At 47.6% G+C, this 21744-nt stretch overlaps 2 protein-coding genes across 2 annotated transcripts; both read left to right on the top strand.

Annotated features, from left to right (window-relative positions):
* Positions 1-4402: 4402 nt before the first annotated feature.
* Positions 4403-8674, top strand: LOC149852792 (olfactory receptor 2G3-like). Its single transcript, XM_090028422.1, has 2 exons — positions 4403-4408; positions 7715-8674. The coding sequence occupies exons 1-2, from the start codon at positions 4403-4405 to the stop codon at positions 8672-8674; spliced, it is 966 nt and encodes a 321-aa protein (XP_089884548.1).
* Positions 8675-20535: 11861 nt separating this feature from the next.
* LOC149852791 (olfactory receptor 2B8-like) lies at positions 20536-21465 on the top strand. The gene has a single exon (XM_090028421.1). It carries the CDS (start codon positions 20551-20553, stop codon positions 21463-21465), a length of 915 nt encoding a protein of 304 aa, XP_089884547.1. The 5' UTR covers positions 20536-20550.
* The last annotated feature ends 279 nt before the right edge of the window (positions 21466-21744 follow it).

The raw sequence follows: 21744 nt of genomic DNA, 5'->3' as shown, positions 1-21744 counted from the left end.
CTGTTGGGGCGGGCCCCTGAGGGCAAGCAGGGCCCAAAGCTGTGGATAGCCATAAGGCAATGGCGGAGAGAGTGACCCTGTGGGAGAAGCTGTAGATAATGGCTGGGCAACTCATTAAAGGTGGTGTGAGGCCGGGGTGTAGGGGTGGCGGAGTCCCGTGAGAAACCACTGGGCAGAACCCAGGCCACCGAGGGTCCCGCTAACTGGCCCCACCTACTGAAGAACACCAAGTTATGGCAGGTGAGATCAGGGTTGGCAATGCGGGGAGAAGTGAACTACTCCAGCAACAACATGGGCCCGGAAGGTGCATGACATCCACTAACTGGGCAAAAGCTGCCCGAGAGCAACTATTCGAAGCCTGGTGGCGACAATCACGCAGGTATCAAACTTATGCCTGATTAGTTATGCACATGTAGACGTCTTACTGCACAGTAACACTGTGTATGGACTAACTCAGGACTAACGTCAGTCTCAAGTCAGTCCATATGAAATGTTAATGTGCTTTAATGCCAGCACGCGTAGACACCAGCCTATTCCCACTTACTGTGCAGTAACTTACTGTGCAGTAAATTTAAGATGCTGTAAATGCCTGTGTAGACATCAAGACTTGTGCTTTTATTAATATTGTTTATGCTTGCTTTGGGAACAAAATGAGCTATAAAAGCAGAAGTTCTTTTCTTCTGGTATAGTAATGCCTACAATGCAGCTTTTACAGATATAGAAATGAAACTACTAAAAAAAAGGCAGCCTCATGTCACATGACTGTGTTGTCAAAAGTTTTTCTTGTGTACTACCTTTAGCACTTACACATATTTAGAAGGTGCAAAAAAGTCTAGTTTCCATGACTCTAGGAAGGCGGGGGAGTTGAGGTGTTTGGGATTTGTCAGTTCAAAAGTGAGTGGTTTTGGAAAGAGATAGGATCATGGATTGGAGTCAAACTGTGTTAGGAGTGGGATCCATCATAAATAATTGGACGTGGTACCCATGAAACCCAGGTTGGGTGGAGGAGATGAGCTTCCATGGACCCATGGAGAGAAAGTCACCTGGTGAGAGGATAGAACGATGACTCAGAAGAAGTGACAGAAAAGGATCCACATGCATACTGTTGGGGTGACGAAATAAATCAGAGGGTATGTGAGAAATATGTATCAATTTGTACAAATTATTGGGTATAAAGCTATGTTGTACCTCTACCTCATCATGCAGTTGGCATTATTTCTGTGTTCTGGGGCTGCCAATTGTTCTGAGATGAGCTAGACTTCAGGCTACTGGATTTAGGATGGCCTGGGACAATGAGCTGTCAAGAGTTCATGGCCATTGTTGATTCCTAGCAAGTTATGACTCCTAACTATTAGGAACTCTAATATTATAGAGGTCCCACAGAGAGAATGCATCTGCAGCTAGTAAGGATGAGAAGTAAAGATCTTCTAAAAGTAGCTGAGCCCTGGGCTCTCTGGCCAATGATAAGTTGAAAGAACATAGTAAGGAATGAATTGGCTTGGGGAAACGTGGTACCCAAACATTGGTAGCAGCAACTGATCTTGCATAGAAAAAGGTACGGAGTACTGGAATAGTTGCCTAATGATTCCATGAAGACCTCTTTCAGGGCCCAAACTACCTGATGAATCAGCTGGAACCAGAAGACATAGAGGATTATGCTAGCTGTCTCATGTACTGTTGGTAAAGCAGGATTGCCAACCTGTTCCTCTGGTCTGGCCAGGCTTTCCTTTGTCTTTGGCTCAGGCCTGAAGTCCTCAATGCACATTGTTTCACAGTACTGTTACATTTTTATCTTCTGCTCGGGTGAGAGACAATTCACGGGGGACTCTGGGCCTTATTAAAAGGATTTCCTGCTTCTGATTCAACCTCTGAGGAGCCCCATAGAAAACACAGGTAGACCATTAAAATATTTTTGTGACTGATTGAGAAGTGAATGCAGAGGGAACCAAACTCAGTACACAACCAGCACCCAGGAGAGGAGAATTTATATCCCAACAATGTTCATTAACACATCATTGCCCAGCTGTTCCAGTGCTCTGTATCCCATTTCAACAAGGTTTTGGCCAGTTAGGCCACCACTCAAGAGCCTTCTGTCCTGATTACTAGACAATAGCCACCCACCTCCAGTTTGGGTGAATATGGCCAGTAGCTGCTATCCCTTTACAGCAAAGTGTGTTGCATGTCTTTCTAGTCTAGTGTCTCAGCTCTACCCATCATTCCTGGGGGCCCAAAGCATCACTTCCCCACCAGAGTCATCGTCTGGCTTGTTACAAAAGCTGCCACTGGTGGGCAAGTCCTATCAGCTCCATAGAGCAGACAAGGAAGAAGAAGCCAAGACAAAGAAAATAACATACTCAAGGAAGGGGTGAAGGAGAGGCAGGGGCAGCACCTGTGATTTCCACCTGCCTGTCCAACGTTTTGGGCTCCAGACTAAGCTTCCTGCAGAAAGAAAAACTTACTGAGGCCCAGTGGAAATGACCTCAGTTTAGTTCCAACCTAGGCACACTTTCCTGGGCTCCCCTCTCTGTGTTGAAGGGGAGTTTACAGGTGTCACAGACTCATGCACAGCCTTTATGGCTCCCAGACTGGCTGGAAAGGGAGTTGAGTTAGTAGAGAAGTGAGTGCACAATGACCCCTATACAAACCAGTTAAACTAATATACATAATGTGCTGAGCAGAAGGAGTGGTTAAGCAATGAACAGAACCCAAGAGTCCTGCTGCTATCTGTTTTAATCTTTAGACTGCACGTAAGGGGATCCAGGCTGCTGCACCATGCCATTTTCCCAGAATTGATTCCACATGCCCACTTCCAGGCAGCCCTGCTGAATATTGATTTCAGTGCTAAGCTCAGGATAGGAAAGCAGTAGGACAGCTTTCCCAATTCGTCTCATCACCAGTTCAAGGGATATGGACTGCTTGGGCTCTCTATAGCTTGTAGGGCCTGCATTGGTTTTACAAGCTCAATATCAGGCCTGAGAACTGGGAGATGAGTTTAGGGACCAAAGGGAGCCTGTGGCAGCAAGGGCCACATGCGAGGCAGTGATGAGAGGCCTTGGGGTCAGAAGTCATTTTCCAAAGCTGTCCCTGTGGTGTCCAAAACCTGATGGCATTGTTGGCAGAGTTTCCTGATCCAGCTGGGATGCAGCATCCCCAGGGCTCATTGATGTCACCTATCCCCTTGCAGAAGCAAAGCTAAATCTTCAGTGAACACTCAGCTCCACCTCTTTCCGCCTCCACCAACCATGGGCAGTCAGAGTTGCGGGGAGGGGGAGTAGCATGGCCTTTGTGGGAAGGAGACTCCCACCATCAGATACAGGAGGCTTTAAAGCTCGGCTGGTCTCTGTCTGGGAGAGAGAGAAACTAGGACTGAGGTGCACTGTAGACTACAGCTTCTTGGACAGATGAGCTATGGACACCACAGCTCAATGTCATTGCTTGGTACTTTCCAACTTCTTGCATTTCTTTGTCTCCTCATCCACAACCTGCTTTTTTCCTTCCCTCTCCCTACCCTTCTGTGTCTTCCTATCTCTACATTTGTCTCGCTTCCTACATATACCCTCAACTTAATCAAGAGACTTCTGTATCGTTCTATCGTACTCTTCTCTGACTTCTTTCCATTCAGCCACCACCTTTATTTCTTTCCCTCTTCCTTCATCTCCTTTTCCACCTCCCTTTCCACCATTCTCAATCTCTGCTCTCTTCTTATTTATATCGCATCTCTTTTTTCCTCTCTTTCTGTAAACTCTCCTCTCTTCTCCCTTCTCTCTAAAGCGTCCATCCCTCTCTTTCTGGCAACGTAGCTGGCATACATCCACTGGCTTATCGCCTATATCTTTATCTGCACCTTTCTGTCTCTACTCTCTAGTACTTTCCACCCATCTCACACACATTTTGTCCTGTCCAGGCTCACATGTCCAATGCTCCCAGCACCAAAATCAGAGGGATCTTCAGAGGCTGATCCAGCTAAGACATATTTAGAAGATCCCTGCCTGGTTAAAATGCCGAAATATGGTCCCAGGTCCCTCATTTATAAGCAAACCTTAGTAGTGGATCTGGCGACCTGTACTGGATCTGGTTTTGCCTGTTTGTCTGGTGCTCATAGATACTGTGTTCCCCTCTGTTCCAAGAAACCAGGTCCCTAGTAATATATGCAAAGCAATCTGGTCTTCCACAGCCCAGACCATTGTGCCATTATAAAGGGTACAGAACAGCAAGTGTCCGCCTGCCTTTGATGCCCTTAAGCCTTTTCAGCCATGGGGCTGACTCTTCCCAGGGCCCTACAAAGATGAAAGGATCCAAGAACAGAGAAGCAGAGATTATGGGTGCAGGCTCTGCCCCCAAACTTTGAACTATTGGAAGCTGCCGGCGCAGGAGAGATTGGGCTGACTGGAAACAGAGGAAAATGAAGGTGAGCCTGGATAAGAGAGGAAAGCTTTCAAAATAGTGTGCAGGATACAGAGATTTGGGGCGGGGAGGCGTGAGGGGAAATAGCAGCATGAATGGAGGAAGGAGTTGCCTGACTTGGGTTTATATTGCGAGAATGAGGCTGAGACATGGACTGTCAGCCTGATGAAGGGTGTGTGGTGGAAGAAAGGCAGTTAGATCAGAGATGTCTCCTGAAAAAGGCATTACTGCCTGTGCTGGTACTGGCCAGGGCCACATGGATGGGACCAATTCTGTGATCCCAATCCCTGCACTCAGAGCCCACGGCTCTGGTGGGGTGGCCTTGCAGAGCCTTAACACTAGTGCAGGTGGGTGCATGAATCCTACTTGTAGGATTTGGGGCTGGGATGCAGTCTGTTTGTGGGACAGATCCTTGGTGAGCTTATGCTGAATTGAGATCAGGGTGGTCCTTTGAAGCGTAAGCTATTTTCCAGCCCTGTACAAACATGCAGTATGAAACAGTCCCTGCTCCAGGTCAGATCATAACTCCACTGTGCCAGGTGCTGCACAGGAAAGCATGCAGAGAGTTATAGGTCCCTCACATCTCTCCCTAACCTGATAGAAAGAGGAAAGTTGCATAAAGGAGAAAGAAAAAATTACTATTCTCAGGATGTAGCTGGGTAATAGAGTCAGATTCAGGGACAAGATGGGACTGACTTAAGACTTCACAGTGAGTCTGCAGCAGGTTGGGGAACAGAGTTCACAGCTCAGTTCCTGCAACATCAGGACATTAAATAAGAAAAATCAGGCAAACTGCAATAGGAAAGAACACTTTTTAGTTTGCAAGAACAGGATCATATCTGGGGTTGTTCCCTGTCACTACTCTGATACCACATCCCCTTCAACCCTATGTGCTATGGCTTGTTCAAAAGATTTACCAGTGATCCAGGAAACACATTTAGTAACTGGTGTCAGAGGTTTGGATTGTAATGCAGCATTTGGATAACGCTCACTTTATCTTTTTAGCAACCTATTTGTCACTTAGACTTTTCTCCTTCTTCCTTCCTTCTCTTAGCTTCTTTGGATAGCAGAGATAGAGTTAGCCGTGCTATCAGACAGAATGGGGAAAAGAGAAGTGAGGACAGAGGAAAAGTAAAAATCCTGAACTGGGGGGAATTGTCTGGGCTAGAATGGGATGCTTTAGTCAAGGATGAGCCTACCCTGAGCTGGGGAATGACTGGATATCACCTCCGGAGGTCCACTCCAGCCCCACTTTTCTATGATTGTGTCTCAGCCCACTCTAAATCCATGTCTAATAGGTAAGTGGCCTCTGAAAAATTAACACCCTCCATTCCCCAGGTACCATGCCTACTAAGTGATGGAGTAGTTACAGCACCATCATACAGCTGCATCATTGCATTGTATAATCTAGTAATATATAATTATATATAACTGTGTATTTCCATAATTGTAGTATATTACAATGCACCTGCAACACCTTTTGATTTTGATCCTACCAGTGACCTTTGGGATTGCATTCTGCCACCTCTACTCAAAATTCAGTATTTTGTGCATTTCCCAATTGTACTGGGTCCCAGAATCTCATCTTTCCCACATCAGCTTGGATGTGTATGTGCCAAATCAACCCCCTGTAATGGAACCCACTTATGACTCAGTTTGTCCTCAGACCATGAGACTAGCTTCTCCCAAATTAACTTTTCTTGTATTTGACAAATCCATAGATTTAATAGACATTAGGGCGAGAAGGGACCTTGCAAGATCATCGGGTCCAGCTCCCTGGCCAAAGGGCAGGAAATCAGCTTGGGTCAGATCACCCCAGCAAGATAAACATCCAAGCATTTCTTAAAGGTATGCAGAGTAGGTGCTTGCACCAACTCTGGGGAGAGTCCATTCCAGACTCTGGAGACCCAGACGGTAAAAAGGTTTTTCCATATGTCCAATCTAAAACGGTCTTCCAGCAGTTTGTGACCATTAGACCTTGTCTTCCCTGGGGGTGCTCTGCTGAACAGACATTCCCCTGGATCCTGTTGCACACCCCTTATATACTTATATAAACTGCCACCAAGTCACCCCTGAGCCTGCGCTTCTCCAGGATGTAAAGTCCCATAGCTCTCAGGCTTTCCTCAAAAGGCCTATTCTCTTGACCTCTAATCATGTGCATGGCTAATGCCATAGCCCTCAGCTCCTCAAACTTTGTGAATTTCTGTTGACTAAGTTTTTTTTTTGCATTTTTGAATATGCCCAAACATTAAGACTGAACTGGACTGGGTACATTCAACAATGTGGTAATGTTGCATATGTCTGTGATGTTCTTTTTTCATTTCTTTATCAGTGAAAGCCATATTGTAGACCCAGTTATACTAGAATAAATGTGCTTCTGTTCTTGGAGAATCTCATTTTGGCCCTTAAGTAGGAATGCTCTCTATTGGGAAAGGCACATTTTGAGAGTAAAATAAGATCTATGTTATGAGTATGCACTGATACTGAGCTGCCACCAAGCCTTTCCAAGACAAGGCCTATCCTTTACAACGAAACAAGTTTAATTCTCGTACAGCTTTCTTAATACCTGTTCCCAATTTCCAGTCCTCACTCTAGTGCTACCAGTGCTCACAGCTCAGCCTTCCAGCCTTTCCCAGATACACTCATTCACTGTGTGGCAAATCTCTGGGCAGTGAATTGATTCCTAGTTGTTACATCCAGAACACCCGCTACCATGCCAGTCACACTCACACATTTGTTATCAGGGATCCTGGTTTTCTCTGATTTAAAAAATCCCCAATTTTTGGTTAAAAGAAAGTAATTCCAAATACACATTTTTCTATGATTTAAATGAAACACCACTATATAAATATAAGCTCTCTCTCTCTCTCTATATATATATATATAGTAGTGAGCGGTGTTTCATTTAAATCACAGAAAAATGTGTATTTGGGATATATGTATATGTGTGTGTGTGTATATTTTTATATATATATATCTATATATATATCTATATATATATATATATATAGAGAGAGAGAGAGAGAGAGAGAGACCATGCCATATAGTGATCGTAGTCACAGTATATATATAGTCACTACAATCACTATATGGCATGGTCACACCTCTCTCTCTCTCTCTCTCTCTATCGATATACTTATGTATATGTAGAGTGGTGTTTCATTTAAATCATGGGACAACGTGATTTGAGATTATTTTTTTGTAACCAAAATTTGGGGATTGTTTTAAATCAGAAGAAACCCGCGTCTTTGGTTATCACCAAACTCCTGTTTGCAGGGTATTACTCCCCTTACTCTCTCTGTTCCTATAGGAGACCTATGGCAAAGCAGTACAGGGTGAGGGAAACGAGAGTGCCGTGGAGGAATTCATCCTGCTGGGGGTGTCGGATCAACCGTGGTTGGAGCTCCCGCTGTTTGGACTCATCTTAATCTGCTACATTTTGACACTGCTTGGGAATGTCACCATCATTGTTGTCTCCCGCCTGGACCCCAAGCTCTACACACCCATGTACTTCTTCCTCAGCAACCTCTCCTTCCTGGACCTTTGCTACACCACTTGCCTAAGTCCCCTGGTGCTGGTAACTTTACTTAGCACCCGCAAGTCCATCTCCTGGGCTGGCTGCATGGTCCAGCTCTTCATTGCTCTTGCACTGGGAACGAGTGAGTGCATGCTGTTGGCGGTCATGGCTTATGACCGCTATGCAGCCGTCTGCCACCCCCTGCGCTACATGACCATCATGAGCCGCCCCCTCTGCCTGCTCATGGCTGCGGGCTCCTGGCTCAGTGGCATAGTCAATTCCCTGGCACAGACAGTGATGACTATGCGGCTGCCTCTGTGTGGACAGAACCATATTGACCATTTTTTCTGTGATCAACCAGGCCTGTTCAAATTGGCCTGTGTTGACACGTCTTTCATGGAAACTGAGGTCTTCTCAGTAAGTGTGTTTGTCCTGGTGGTGCCTGTGAGCCTCATCCTGGTCTCCTACAGCTACATCGTCACTGCTGTGCTGAGGATCAGCTCGGCTGAGGGCAGGCGCAAGGCCTTCAGCACCTGCACCTCCCACCTGGCTGTGGTTTTCCTTTTTTATGGGACAGGCATCTATGTCTACCTGCAGCCCCAGTCCAGGAGCGAGATAAAGATTATCTCCCTCTTCTACACAATGGTCACCCCCATGCTGAACCCTCTCATCTACACACTGAGGAACAAGGAGGTACACAGGGCCCTGCGGAAGGTTTTAGGAAGAAACCCAACCATTAAGGCTTGGGGATAGTTGCCGGCCATGGCAGCCTCTGTTCTCTCATGGACTCTGGCACATTTTCCCTGCATGCCACTTCTAACCTAATCAAGTCTCTTCCTTCTTTCTCCTCACTTCATCCTTCAGGCCTCTTTTACCACCTATAACCCATCACCTGAACCGGGGAGATTATCCAGTGTCTTGCCTTTCATTTAAAAACAAACATTCTGTGTCTGGTTGATATGGATAGAAAGTAGGCAGCATGACACCACTGTAAAGTAAAGAGTCAGGGACCGGTAAGAAACATTGCTTTATAAAACTACTTAAATAGTTTTTAGAGTCTCCACTGCTCTTTTGAATGCATTGGTTAGCAAAACTGTGAAATTTTCCGAGGATTGGAAGATGCTCTAGCTCACATCCTATTCTGTCTCTAATGTGCTTGACCCTTTGCATGGCTACCCCAAAAACCATATTCCGCATCTCTAGCGTGCAAGTCTGTTTAATCATGAGAAACAGGTAGTTTTTCTATTTTCTTCTTGAATAAACCACAGTAAGCCTGCAGCCTGATTTTACCTTGCTGATCTTTCTCTTCTCTCCCTTGTGGCCCAAATACGGTATAGAGAGCATTTTCTCTGGGCCAAAGCCTTATATCAGTCTCAAAGGATGGGGAGCCCGTATTTTCTGCTTCCTCATAAGATATCCTGATCCCCAGACTCTGAGGTAGGCAGGGTTGACAACATCCTCCATACCTCCAGTTGAAGATGGCTCGCAGCTATAAGTCATGGAATCCCAAAGCATAACTTTCAGTAGGATCCACCACACAGTTGCCTATGACATTTGCCCATTTGTCCAATGGCAATATAAAGCAAAGAGAACATCGTGAAAGGAATGAAGACTCCTTCTGCCTTAAACCAGTGGCCTTTTCCCATGGCCAGAGTCCAGCTCCTTCTTGCATGTTCTGCTTCTGGCTTTAGGGGTGCCTGTACACATCACGGGATTTGATCCTCATTAAATTATATAGGTTTATAAAATTTTAAATTGTTTATCTGAGAGTGTTGTGTGAGTGTTTGCATGTACTAGGCTTTTGAATGAATTAAGCCCAATGTGCAATTCCCTGTAAAATCCAGCAGGGGGAGCCATATACCAATCGACCCCATTGCTGTCTTCCCTACTGAACTACAGCAGGGGGAGCACATGTAAATCACTAATACACCACTAATCTCTCTCCTCACTCCTGAACTCCCATCGCCAGGAGCCTTATGTTAGCCCCCCTGAGCCTTACCTGCCAAGCTGCGGACACCCTGGAACCACATAAACTCCCACCTCTCCCCATCCCCTCCCTCGGCCGCTATACCCCCTTAAAGGACACTTCTGATTCACAAACAAGGGATCCCTATGGTAACCCGTGGTCATCATCACCCCATGGCACGAAGCCCCAAACCCACCCGTGGGAAAGGGGACCCTCCAGCTTCCCCCACCAACCCAAATAGGTGCCCTGCCACTTGCACCTCCCTAAGCTCTGGTCTCCAGCAGGCGGTCCCTGGCAGGAACCCCCAATCCACACTGTATGCATCCCCAGCTGCACCCCAAACTATGTGAACCCCCAGGAAAGAAAATAAATATACATTTAAATGTATATGAAGTATAATTTTTATCTATAAATATACACATTTACATTTTTATGAGGTGAGGAGTGGGTGGTTCACCTTCTCATCCACATTGCTGGTGATGGTTGTGGAAGCTTGGGGGGAAGATGTATGACACCTGTGGTGTTGATGGTGGTGGTGGTGGTTGTGGTGATGCGTACACCATCAGGACCATGATGAGATGGTAGTTGAAAGCCATCTTCTGTGGGTTAGTAATGTGCCCTCCATAAGGCTTCATGATCCAGGTCTTGAGGGGTAAGCAGCATCGCCTGTTGTAAGTTGTGGAACGGCAACATCATGGATCACTGTGTTGAGGACTCCAGGTTCATAGTGTCTTTTATCCATCAAGCCAGGCAGCGGAGAGTTTCTGAACACAAGCACATCATGCGCACTGCCTGCCCACCCTGTATAAATGTTCATGAAATAGCCACAGTGATCCACCATGGCTTACAGGATCACCTAGGCAAATCCCTTCCTATATGGGAATGAGCATTCCCCACAGCTCTCCCACCTCAGGTGGGATTGCACAGTGATGTATGTGCTGTCTAAATCCCACACACAGTTAGGGAACCCTATAGCACTGAAGCCATCAATAACTTCCAGGGGGTTACAAAGGCAAATACAGTTGTTCACCGTGATGTCCTGCAGCAGCTGGCATGCCTCACGAGTCACCAGCCTGGCTGTCCAAGGTACCATGCCAAACTGGTTTGTGATGTGACACGGGCTGGTCGGGGTGTCCAGTTTCATGATGGACATGGCCACCCTCTTGTCCAGCGCGATGGCCTGACACATGACTAGGCTCATCGGGGGAAGGGGAAGATGAGTGTGGGGATGCAGTCAGGAAGGCCAACCGTACCTTGTCGTGCATCCACAGATGCATCACGAGCAGGTCCAAGGGGGTGATCCTCCCCCTCTATATGGCACTGGTCAGGCTGCAGCTGGTGTACTGCATCCAGTTCTGGGCACTGCAATTCAAGAAGGATGTGGACAAAATGGAGAGGGTCCAGAGGAGGCCACTCTTATGATCAGGGGCAGCAGGGCAGGCCCTATGAGAAGAGGCTACGGGACCTGAACCTGTTCAGCCTCCAGAAGAGATGGCTCAGGGGGGATCTAGTGGTCTGTTACAAACTAGTCAGGGGGGACCAGCAGGCACTGGGGGGGGGTCCCTGTTGCCCTGAGCACTGCCAGGAGTGACCAGGAATAATGGTCACAAGCTGGTAGAGGGTATATTTAGGTTAGATATCAGGAGGCGTGACTTCACGGTCAGGGCAGCTAGGGTCTGGAACCAACTTCCAAGAGAAGTGGTGCTGGCCCCTACTCTGGGGGTCTTTAAGAGGAGGTTAGATGAACACCTTTCTGGGGTCATTTGACTCCAGTAATCTTTCCTGCCATGGCAGGGGGTCAGACTATATGATCTACTCAGGTCCCTTCTGACCCTAGAAACTATGAAACTATGAATCTATGAATCTACGCATTATTTGTAGTGTTGGATGAGCATTGCAGCACCCTGCACCCTGCTCCCGCCCGCAACCTGTTAGAACGAGTTGTGTGCCCCTGCCCCCCATATAATTCCATCATTAATTTCATTCATTATGAAAAAAGTTGGGGTTCTGGCAGTCAAGGACACAGTGCCCTTGATTAGGAGGCACAGAAAGTCTAGGGGCAGCTGGGCCAGTAGGGAGAGCAGCTACGCACAGACACTTGGTTGTTATCGTCACCGGGACATTATCGAGCTATCTGAATGGACAACGGGGGCCAATTTGGGTCATGCTATGCCTGTCATCATTGCTTTGTTCATAAATGGTGCTTGACCACATTGCCCTGACTGCCAGTTCTGAGACATAGTTGACACCGTCATAGTCATGAGTATGTGGAATTTTCAAAAAGTTTAATTCAACACATGTCCATATAACAGATAACAGCCCCGCCAAGATGCCAGTGACTTTGTTGTTTTCAGGATACCTCAGTCTTGACAGCTTCTTGGGTGGGAACAGTTTCCCTAATGTCTCAGAAAGCCAAGTCCAGCAGTATGCAGGCGATGCAGCAGAAGGCTGATCCGTTCATCAACTGGAGCCCCAGCTAGACTCAGGAAGAAACTAAGGACTTTATTGACATTTGGTTGGAGGAAAAGATCCTTGAGCACCTGGAATGTAGGAGTACAAAGTCAGTGTATCCAACAATAGAAACAGAAATGAAGGTGCAAGGGCACAACTGGGACTGGACACAGTGCCCGAGCAAGATCAAGGACCTGAGATGTGCGGGCCCCTGATCTGCCTACCAGAAGACACAGAGGATTATTTTAGCTGTCTCATGTACTGTTGGTCAAGCAGGATGCCAACCTGTTACTCTGGTCTGAGCCAGGCATTCCTTTGTCTTTGGCTCAGGCCTGAAGTCCCCATTACACATTGTTTCATGCTACTGTTACAGTTTTGACTTCTTCTCCCGGGACAGTCAATTAATAGGGGACTCTGGGCCTTATTAAAAATATTTCTTATTTATGATTCAGCCTCTGAGGAGCCCCATGGAAAAGACAGGTAGACCATTAAAATGTTTTTGTGACTGATTCAGAAATGAATCCCGGGGGAACGAAACTCAGTACATAACCAGCACCCAGGAGAGAAGACAGGACTGGAGAAAAAACCAAGAATGTAGAATTGCTCCAACTGCATGTGATCAGGGTCCTTGGCATAGCCCAGGCCAGTCCCAGTATCAGAAGGAAAGGTTTGGCCATGAGACAGGGCAGGGCAGTGTTCAGTTCAGCACTCAGTGACAGACGTGCATTAAAGATTTAGTTATGTGTATTAACCTACTTATTTTGGAGAAGATAGGTTCACTACTCACTACCTGCCTTCACCAGATCGTTGACCAGAGAATTTAGATCCAAACAAACTTCAATAGCACATCATTACCCATCTAGTACAATGCCTCATATCCCATTTCACCACATTTATGTCGAATTAGGCCAGCACTCAAGAGCCTTCTGTCCTGATTACTAGACAACAGCCACCCACCTCCAGTTTTGGTGAGTGTGGCCAGTAGGTGCTATCCCTGTACAGCTGAGTGTCCTTATGGTCTGATGGCTGGGGAACTGGCTCCATTGTTGGACCCAGAAAGTGATAGTTGATGGAACTGAATCAACATGGTGCATGGTGCATGGTGACCAGTGACATCCCCCAATGCTCATTACTCTGACCAGTACTCTTCAAAATATTCATAAATGATCAGATATGGGTGTCAGAAGCAGACTGGCTAAATTCGCAGATTACATGAAGTTATGGGCCAGTGTGGTCATGTTAGAGGGTAGGCTGGCAATTGAGGCTGACCTGGACAGGCTTGCAAGCTGGGTGGATCAAAACCTGATGACACTGAACACAGAGAAATGCAAGGCGCTCCACCTTGGGAGAAAAAAATCCACATCATATTTATAGGCTTGGCAGTGATACACTCATTAACAATGACCAAAAGGGACTTGGGGCTCATGACTGACCACAAGATAAACATAAGCCACCAATGTGATGCCGCAGCTGGCAAAGCAAATAAAACTCTGGCTTGAATCTACCGATGCATCTCTAGCAACACCCAAGAAGTAGGTGTGAACCAATAGAGATTTTGAAGGCTGATACTGTTAGCCAATATTTAAGGAAGCATATTGGCTGATACTGATCTGATATCTGATCCAGCTGCCTCCAGCTTGGGGTGGAAGGGGAGGGGGAAAGGGTGTGGGGAGGCAGATCAACGCCCCCACGGTGAAGGAAGGAACAGGGGCAGATGCTGCCGAGCTGAGGTGGGGTGGTGCTCAGGACAGAAGCGTGTTTTGTGGGGTGGAGGCAGCTCCTGCCACTGCTTGTATCCTGGGAGGGTGGGGGGCGGGGGTGCCCCCAGATCTGTGTGGCATAGGATGGAGCTGGATCTGGATCTGGTGCTTCATGGGGCTTTTCTTGCAGGGGGTGGGCTCTGGTGGCACTGGGATGAGGCTGCAGCCACCCCAAATTTTGCTGCAGCTCCACTCCCAGCCCTGCACTGCTGCCTGGTATAGCCCCAGCTTTCCCTGGTAAGTGGGTAGAGACGGAGCGTTCAGCCAGGGATGCACCAGGTGGTGGCGCAGAGCTGGGAGTAGAGCTGTGGTGAACTTGTGGGTGGCTGCAGCCTCCTCCCAGCACCACCAGAGTCTGCTCCGAGCTCAGTCCCCAGCAAGAAAAATGCCAGCTCGTGCTCCACCCCACAGCTGCAGCCCAATCTGTGCCATACAGATCCAGGGGCACATGCCCCCCCACCAGGTGCAAGAAGTGGTGGGAGATGGCCCCATGCCATGAGCTGTGCCTCTGTTCCATGCCCCCACTCCTGCCCGACAGAGCAGTGCCTGCCCCTGTCGCCTCCCTCACCATGGGGGGCATTGATCTTCCCTCCACACGCTCCTTTCCTTCCCACTGCCTTTCTGACTTACCAACTGGAGGCAGCTGTCCCCGCTGCTGGCTCTGTTCTGTGCTGCGCTGTGGCTGCGTGGAGCACGGGCATTTATCAGCCAAATTTGGGCCCCATTGGGCCAGTATTCAATATAGACAATATTCTTTATATATCGGTACTGATCTGATATCTATACCAGTGCATCTTTAACAAGAAATCATCCTCCCACTTTCCTCGGCCTTAGTGAGGCTGCAGCTGGATTACTGCACCCAATTCTGGGCTCCGCACTTTAGAAAGGATATGGGGAAGCTTGAGAGAGTCCAGAGGAGAGCCATGTGAATGATTAGAGGTCAAATGAAAAGACCTTAAGAGAAGAGGCTAAGAAGTATGGAACGCTTCAGCTTGGAGAAGCAGAGGCTAAATGATGACTTGTTGGCGGCCTACAAGTGTATAAGGGGTACGTATGCATCAGGAACTGGGAGAACATTGTTCAGCAGGACACCCCAAGGGAAGACAAGGTCTAATGGTCACAAATTGCTAGAAGAGCTTTTTAGACTGGATATCAGGAAAGACTTCTTTGCCCCCCAGGTCTCCAGAGTCTGGAATAGACTCCACCCAGAAGTAGTGCAAGCACCTGCTTTGGAGACCTTCAAGAAACACTTGGATGCTTACCTTGCTGGGGTGATCTGACCCCATTCTGCCCTTTGGGCAGGAGGCTGAACCCAGTGAACTCATGAGGTCCCTTCAAGTCCTCATGTCCATGAAATTTATGAAATCAGTAGCCAATTGCCCATCATCAATGATGGAGTGCTTCAAGGCCTGTTTCCATGCTTCCCCCCCACCCCACTTCAGGGTCAGCTATGTAAACAGTCCCTCCAACACCGCTTCTGCCGCCTTCTGCAGCCTCTGGGGCAGCTGCTCCCTCCCTGCAGCCCTCCTCCACCTCCACCTCGTCCCGCAGAGCAGCAGGGCTTCTGCCTCCCTGCCTGAGGCAGTGGCCGCCCCCTCCCTAACTAAGGAGGCAGAGCCCTGGTACCTAATCACTGCTGGCCCTTCCCACAGCGCATTAGAGTTGCCCAAAACTGTTATGGACAGACACACAGACAGACAGACCAAGCCCTTTATTACATTAGGATTAAACCGCACGTTAGGGGGTCCAGGAGTCTGGGCTCTCAGCCCCACCTGCCGCCCCACACCCTGGTCCCAGAATTGATTCCACACGCCCACTTCCAGGCAGCCCCGCTGAACATGGATCTCAGTGCTTAGCTCTGAATGCAGAAGCAGTCGGACAGCTTTCCCAATTCATCTCATCACCCGTTCAAGGGATATGGACTGCTTGGGCTCTCCATAGGTCATAGGGCCTGGACTGGTTTTACAAGCTCAAGGTCAGGCGTGAGACATGGGAGATGAGTTCAGGGACCGAGGGGAGTTTGCGGCAGCAGGGACCACTTGCCCGGCAGTGTGGAAAGGCCTGATGTGGGAGAGGCCTGGGGTTCAGAAGTCACTTTCCAAAGCTGTCTCTGCGGTGTCCCAACCTGATGGCATTGTTGGCAGAGTTTCCTGATCCAGCTGGGATGCAGCATCCCCAGGGCTCCAAAAATGCCCCTAGACATCACCTAACCCCTTGCAGAAGCTAGACGCCAAAGAAAATCTTCAGTGAACACTCAGCTCCACCTCTTTCCCCCTCCACCAACCATGGGCTGTTAGAGTCGGGAGGAGGGGGGGAAGGAGACTCCCACCATCAGATACAGGAGGCTTCAAAGCTCGGCTAGTCTTTTTCTGGGAGAGAGAGAAACTGGGATTGAGGTGCACCATAGACTACAGCTTCTTGGACAGATGAGTTATAGACACCTCAGCTCAATGTCATTGCTTGGCACTTTCCAGCTTCCTGCATTTCTTTGTCTCCTCATCCACAATCTGCTTTTTTCCTTTCCTCTCCCTACCCTTCTGTGTCTTCTTATCTCTGCATTTGTCTCACTTCCTACATATACCCTCAACTTAATCAAGACACTTCTGTATCTATCGTACTCTTTTCTGACTTCTTTCCATTCAGCCACCTATTTTATTTCTTTCCCTCTTCCTTCAACACCTTTTCCACCTCCCTCTCCTCCATTCTCAATCTCTGCTCTCTTCTTAGTTATAGCACATCTCTTTTTCCCTCTCTTTCTGTAAATGCTCCCTCTTCACTCTTCTCTCTCTAAAACATCCATCCCTTTCTTTCTGGCTCTGTAGCTGCCATACATCCACTGGCTCATCACCTATATCTTTATTTGCACCTTTCTGTCCCTACTTTCTGGCACTTTCCACCCATCCCTGTCTCACGCAATTTGTCCTGTCCAGGCTGGCATTTCCAATGCTCCCATCATCAACGGTAGAAGGATCTTCGGAGGCTGTTCCAGCTCAGACAGATTTAGAGCATCCCTGCACGACTGCAATGCACAGTTCTGGTCCCAGGTCCCACATTCATAACCAGACCTTAGTACTGGGTCTGGAGACCTTCATGGTGGTCTGAACCTAGCTCTGCCTGTCTGGCCAGTGCTCACAGCTGCTGTATCCCCCTCTATTCCAACAAACCGGGTCCCTAGTAATATATGCAGAGCAATATGATCTTCCACAGCCCAGACCGTTGTGCCATTATAAAGGGTGCAGAACAGCAAGTGTCCGCCTGCCTTTGATGGCCTTAAGCCTTTCAGCCATGGAGCTGACTCTTCCCAGAGCCCTACAAAAATGAAAGGATCCAAGAACAGAGAAGCAGAGATTATGGGTACAGGCTGTGCCCCCAAACTATGAGCTATTGGAAGCTGCCGGCGCAGGAGAGATTGGGCTGATTGGAAACAGAGGAAAATGAAGGTGAGCCTCGATAACAGAGGAAAGCATTCAAAATGGTGTGCAGGATACAGAGATGTTGGGGTGGCGAGGGGAAATAGCAGCATGAATGGAGGAAGGAGCTGCCTGACTTGGGTTTATATTGTGAGAATGAGGCTGAGAGATGGACTGACAGCCTGATGAAGGGTGTGTGGTGGAAGAAAGGCAGTTAGATCAGAGATGTCTCCTGAAAAAGGCATTACTGCCTGTGCTGGTACTGGCCAGGGCCACATGGATGGGACCAATTCTGTGATCCTGATCCCTGCACTCAGAGCCCACGGCTCTGGTGGGGTGGCCTTGCAGAGCCTTAACACTAGTGCAGGTGGGTGCGTGAATCCTACTTGGAGGACTTGAAGCTGGGATGTTAGACAGTTTTTCTCCTCTGTGGTTCCTTCAAATTTTCCTCTCTTCCCCACAGTCTGTTTGTGGGACAGATCCTTTGTGCGGTTAAGCTGAATTGAGCTCAGGGTGGTACTTTGAAGCTTAAGCTGTTTTCCAGCCCTGTACAAACACGCATTATGAAACAGTCCCTGGTCCACGTGAAATCATAACTCAGTTGCACGAGGTCCTTCACAGGAAAGCATGGAGAGAGTTATAGGTCCCTCACATGTCTCCCTAACCTGATAGAAAAAACAAGGTTGCATAAAGGAGAAAGGAAAAAAAATCTATTCTCCTCTTGCACTTGGATAGTAGAGTCAGATTGTGGGACAAGAAGGGTCTGGCTTAAGATTTCACAGTGAGTCTGCAGCAGGTCGGGGAAGAGAGTTCACATCTCAGTTCCTGCAACATCAGGACATTAAATAAGAAAAATTAGCCAAACTTCAATAGCAAAGAACCCTTTTTGGTTTGAAAGAGCAATATTATATCTGGGGCTGTTCCCTGTCACTACTCTCATATCACTTCCCCTTTACCCCTATGTGCTATGGCTTCTCCAAATGATTCACCAGTGATCCAGGAAATTCACTGAGTAACTAATATCAAAGATTTGGATTGTAATGCAGCATTTGGATAACCCTCAGTTTATCTTTTTAGCAACCTATTTGTCACTTAGACTTTTCTCTTCCTTCCTTCCTTCTCTTAGCTTCTTTGGATAGCAGAGATAGAGTTAGCAGTGCTATCAGACAGAATGGGGAAAGGGGGAGTGAGGAGGGAGGAAAAGTAAAAATCCTGAACTGGGGGGAATTGTCTTGGCTAGGATGGGATGCTTTAGTGAAGGATGAGCCTACCCTGAGCAGGCAGGGGAGTGACTGGATATCACCTCCGCAGGTCTGCTTCAGCCCCACTTTTCTATGATTGTGTCTCAGCCCATTCTCAATCTATGTCTAATAGGTAAGTGGCCTCTGAAAAATTAACACCCTCCATTCCCCAAGTACCATGTCTACTAAGTGATGGAGTAGTTACAGCACCGTCATACACCTGCATAATTGCAATATATATATTACGTAATAATGATTGTGTCATATATAATTATACACTTGCAACGCTTCTTTTTGATCCCACCAGTGCTGTTTGGGATCCCATTCTGCCACTTGTATTCAAAATTCAGCGCTTCATGCATTGCCCAGTTTCACTGTGCCACACAATCTCATCTCTGCCACGTGAACTGGAACATGGATGTGCCACATCAATATCCCTATAATGGATCCCACTTATCTCTACATTTGTCCTCAGCCTTACATTTGACAGATTGCATAGCCCTCTGATCCACAATCTTCATGAATTTGTGTTGTTGTTTTGCATTTTTGAATATGCCCCAAAACTAAAATGTGGGCCCCACTGGAAATGTTAAACGAGGTAGTAATGTGATCTATGACTGTGCTGTTTTTATTTAATTGTTTTCTACCAGTGTAAGCCATATTGTGGACCCAATTATATTAGAATGAATGTGCTTCTGTTTTTGTAGAATCTCATTTTGGTCATCAAGCAGGCATGCTCCATATTGGAAAAGGCATATTTTGAGAGTAAAATAAGATCTATGCAACTGACTGTGCCTGTCTTTGGGCACAGGGGTTGCAAACTGCAGGCCTGCTAGGCCCTACTGCAGCCACGAAATCTGCCAGCTGTCAAGGGGATAGGGGCAGGGGGAGTCTGGGTTCTGGGGCCCTGCACCTCTGGCTGCTGACAGGCAACATTTGTGACATTGGTGGGTGACACTCTGTGCATGTTAAGGTGCACCCTCACCAGGGCAGAAAGCAGGGCAGTTCAAACAATGCTGCCTTTTATGCAGTTTTGCCATCCCTCCCCCAGAGCACTGGGGTTGGAAGGGACCTCAGGGAAGGATCACAGTCACTGGCCAGCTTCAGTCAACAATGAGAGCACTCCTTCCCCCCGCCCCCTTCCGTCTCCCTCTCCTTACTATAGTTTCTGTTTCGCTGCAGGCAAGCCCATCTTGAGCTTCGAAACTCAAAACGTTAACAAAGTTTCAAAACACTTCAACTTGCCTCATTTGGTTTTGAGGCTGGTTCAAAGCTCCCTGCTTCATCTCAATTTCACTGTTTCATGCTTGAAATGAGTCAAAACAGCATCAAAACAAAACTGTCGGCAAAATTCCTCACAGCCCTACTCACAACCCAGCCTTCCAGCCTTTCCCAGATCCACTTATTCACTTTGTGGCTAATCTATAGGCAGTGAATTGATTCATAGTTGCAACATCCCAAACACTCACCCCCAGTCAGACTCACATATCTGTTATCACCAGAGATCCTGGTTTTCTCTGTTTAAAAAAAAAAAAAAATCCCAAATTCACATTTTTCTGTGAATTAAATGAAACACCTGTATATATAACTATATATTAGTGATGTTCAGTTAAATCATGGAAAAATGTGGATTTGAGGTAACTTTTTAAAACCAAAATATGGGGATTTTTTAAAACTGGAGAAAACCAGGATGTCTGGTTATCACCAAGATCCTGTCTGCAGGGTATTACTCCCCTTACTGTCTCTGTTCCTATAGGTGACCTATGGCAAAGCAGCACGGGGTGTGGGAAACGAGAGTGCCATGGAGGAATTCATCCTGCTGGGGGTGTCGGATCAACCGTGGTTGGAGCTGCTGCTGTTTGGACTCATCTTAATCTGCTACATTTTGACACTGCTTGGGAATGTCACCATCATTGTTGTCTCCTGGCTGGACCCCCGTCTCCACACTCCCATGTACTTCTTCCTCAGCAACCTCTCCTTCCTGGACCTTTGCTACACCACTTGCCTAAGTCTTCTGCTGCTGGTAACTTTGCTTAGCACCCGCAAGTCCATCTCCTGGGCTGGCTGCATGGTCCAGCTCTTCATTGCTCTTGCACTGGGAACCAGTGAGTGCGTGCTGTTGGTGGTCATGGCTTATGACCGCTATGCAGCCGTCTGCCACCCCCTGCGCTACATGACCATCATGAGCCGCCCCCTCTGCCTGCTCATGGCTGCGGGCTCCTGGCTCAGTGGCATGGCCATTTCCCTGGCACAGACGGTGATGACTATGCAGCTGCCTCTGTGTGGACAGAACCGTATTGACCATTTTTTCTGTGATCAACCAGCTCTAATCAAATTGGCCTGTGTTGACACATCCTCCATGGAGATTGAGCTCTTCTTCTTAGGTGCGCTTGTCTTGGTGGTTCCAGTGAGCCTCATCCTGGTCTCCTACAGCTACATTGGTGCTGCTGTGCTGAGGATACGCTCAGCTGAGGGCAGGCGCAAGACTTTCAACACCTGTGCTTCCCACTTAGCTGTGGTGTCACTTTTTTTTGGCACAGCCATCTACGTCTACATGCAGCCCCAGTCCAGAAACCAGGGGAAGATTATCTCCCTCTTCTACACATTGGTCACCCCCATGCTGAACCCTCTCATCTACACACTGAGGAACAAAGAAGTACACAGGGCCCTGTGGAACATTTTGGGAATAAATCCAACCACTAAGGCTTTGGGTTAGTCACTGGCCATAAGAGCCTCTGTTTTTTCATGCACTCTGGCACATTTGCCCTGCATACCAAATCTAACCTGTTCAAGTCTTTTCTTTCTTTTCCCTCACTTCATCCTTCGGGCCTCTTTTACCTCCTATAACCCACAACCTGAAACTGGGAGATTATCCAATGTCTTGGCTTTCATTTAAAAACAAACGTTCTGTGTCCGGTTGATATGGATAGAACGTGGGCGGCATGACACCTCTATAAAGAAGAGTCAGAGACCAGTAAGAAACATTGTTTTAAAA

The sequence above is a fragment of the Crocodylus siamensis genome, chromosome 15 (assembly GCF_052110815.1).
Source record: "Crocodylus siamensis isolate JL-2025a chromosome 15, ASM5211081v1, whole genome shotgun sequence".
Taxonomy (NCBI): domain Eukaryota; kingdom Metazoa; phylum Chordata; order Crocodylia; family Crocodylidae; genus Crocodylus; species Crocodylus siamensis.
This window is presented reverse-complemented; position numbering and strand designations above follow the sequence as displayed.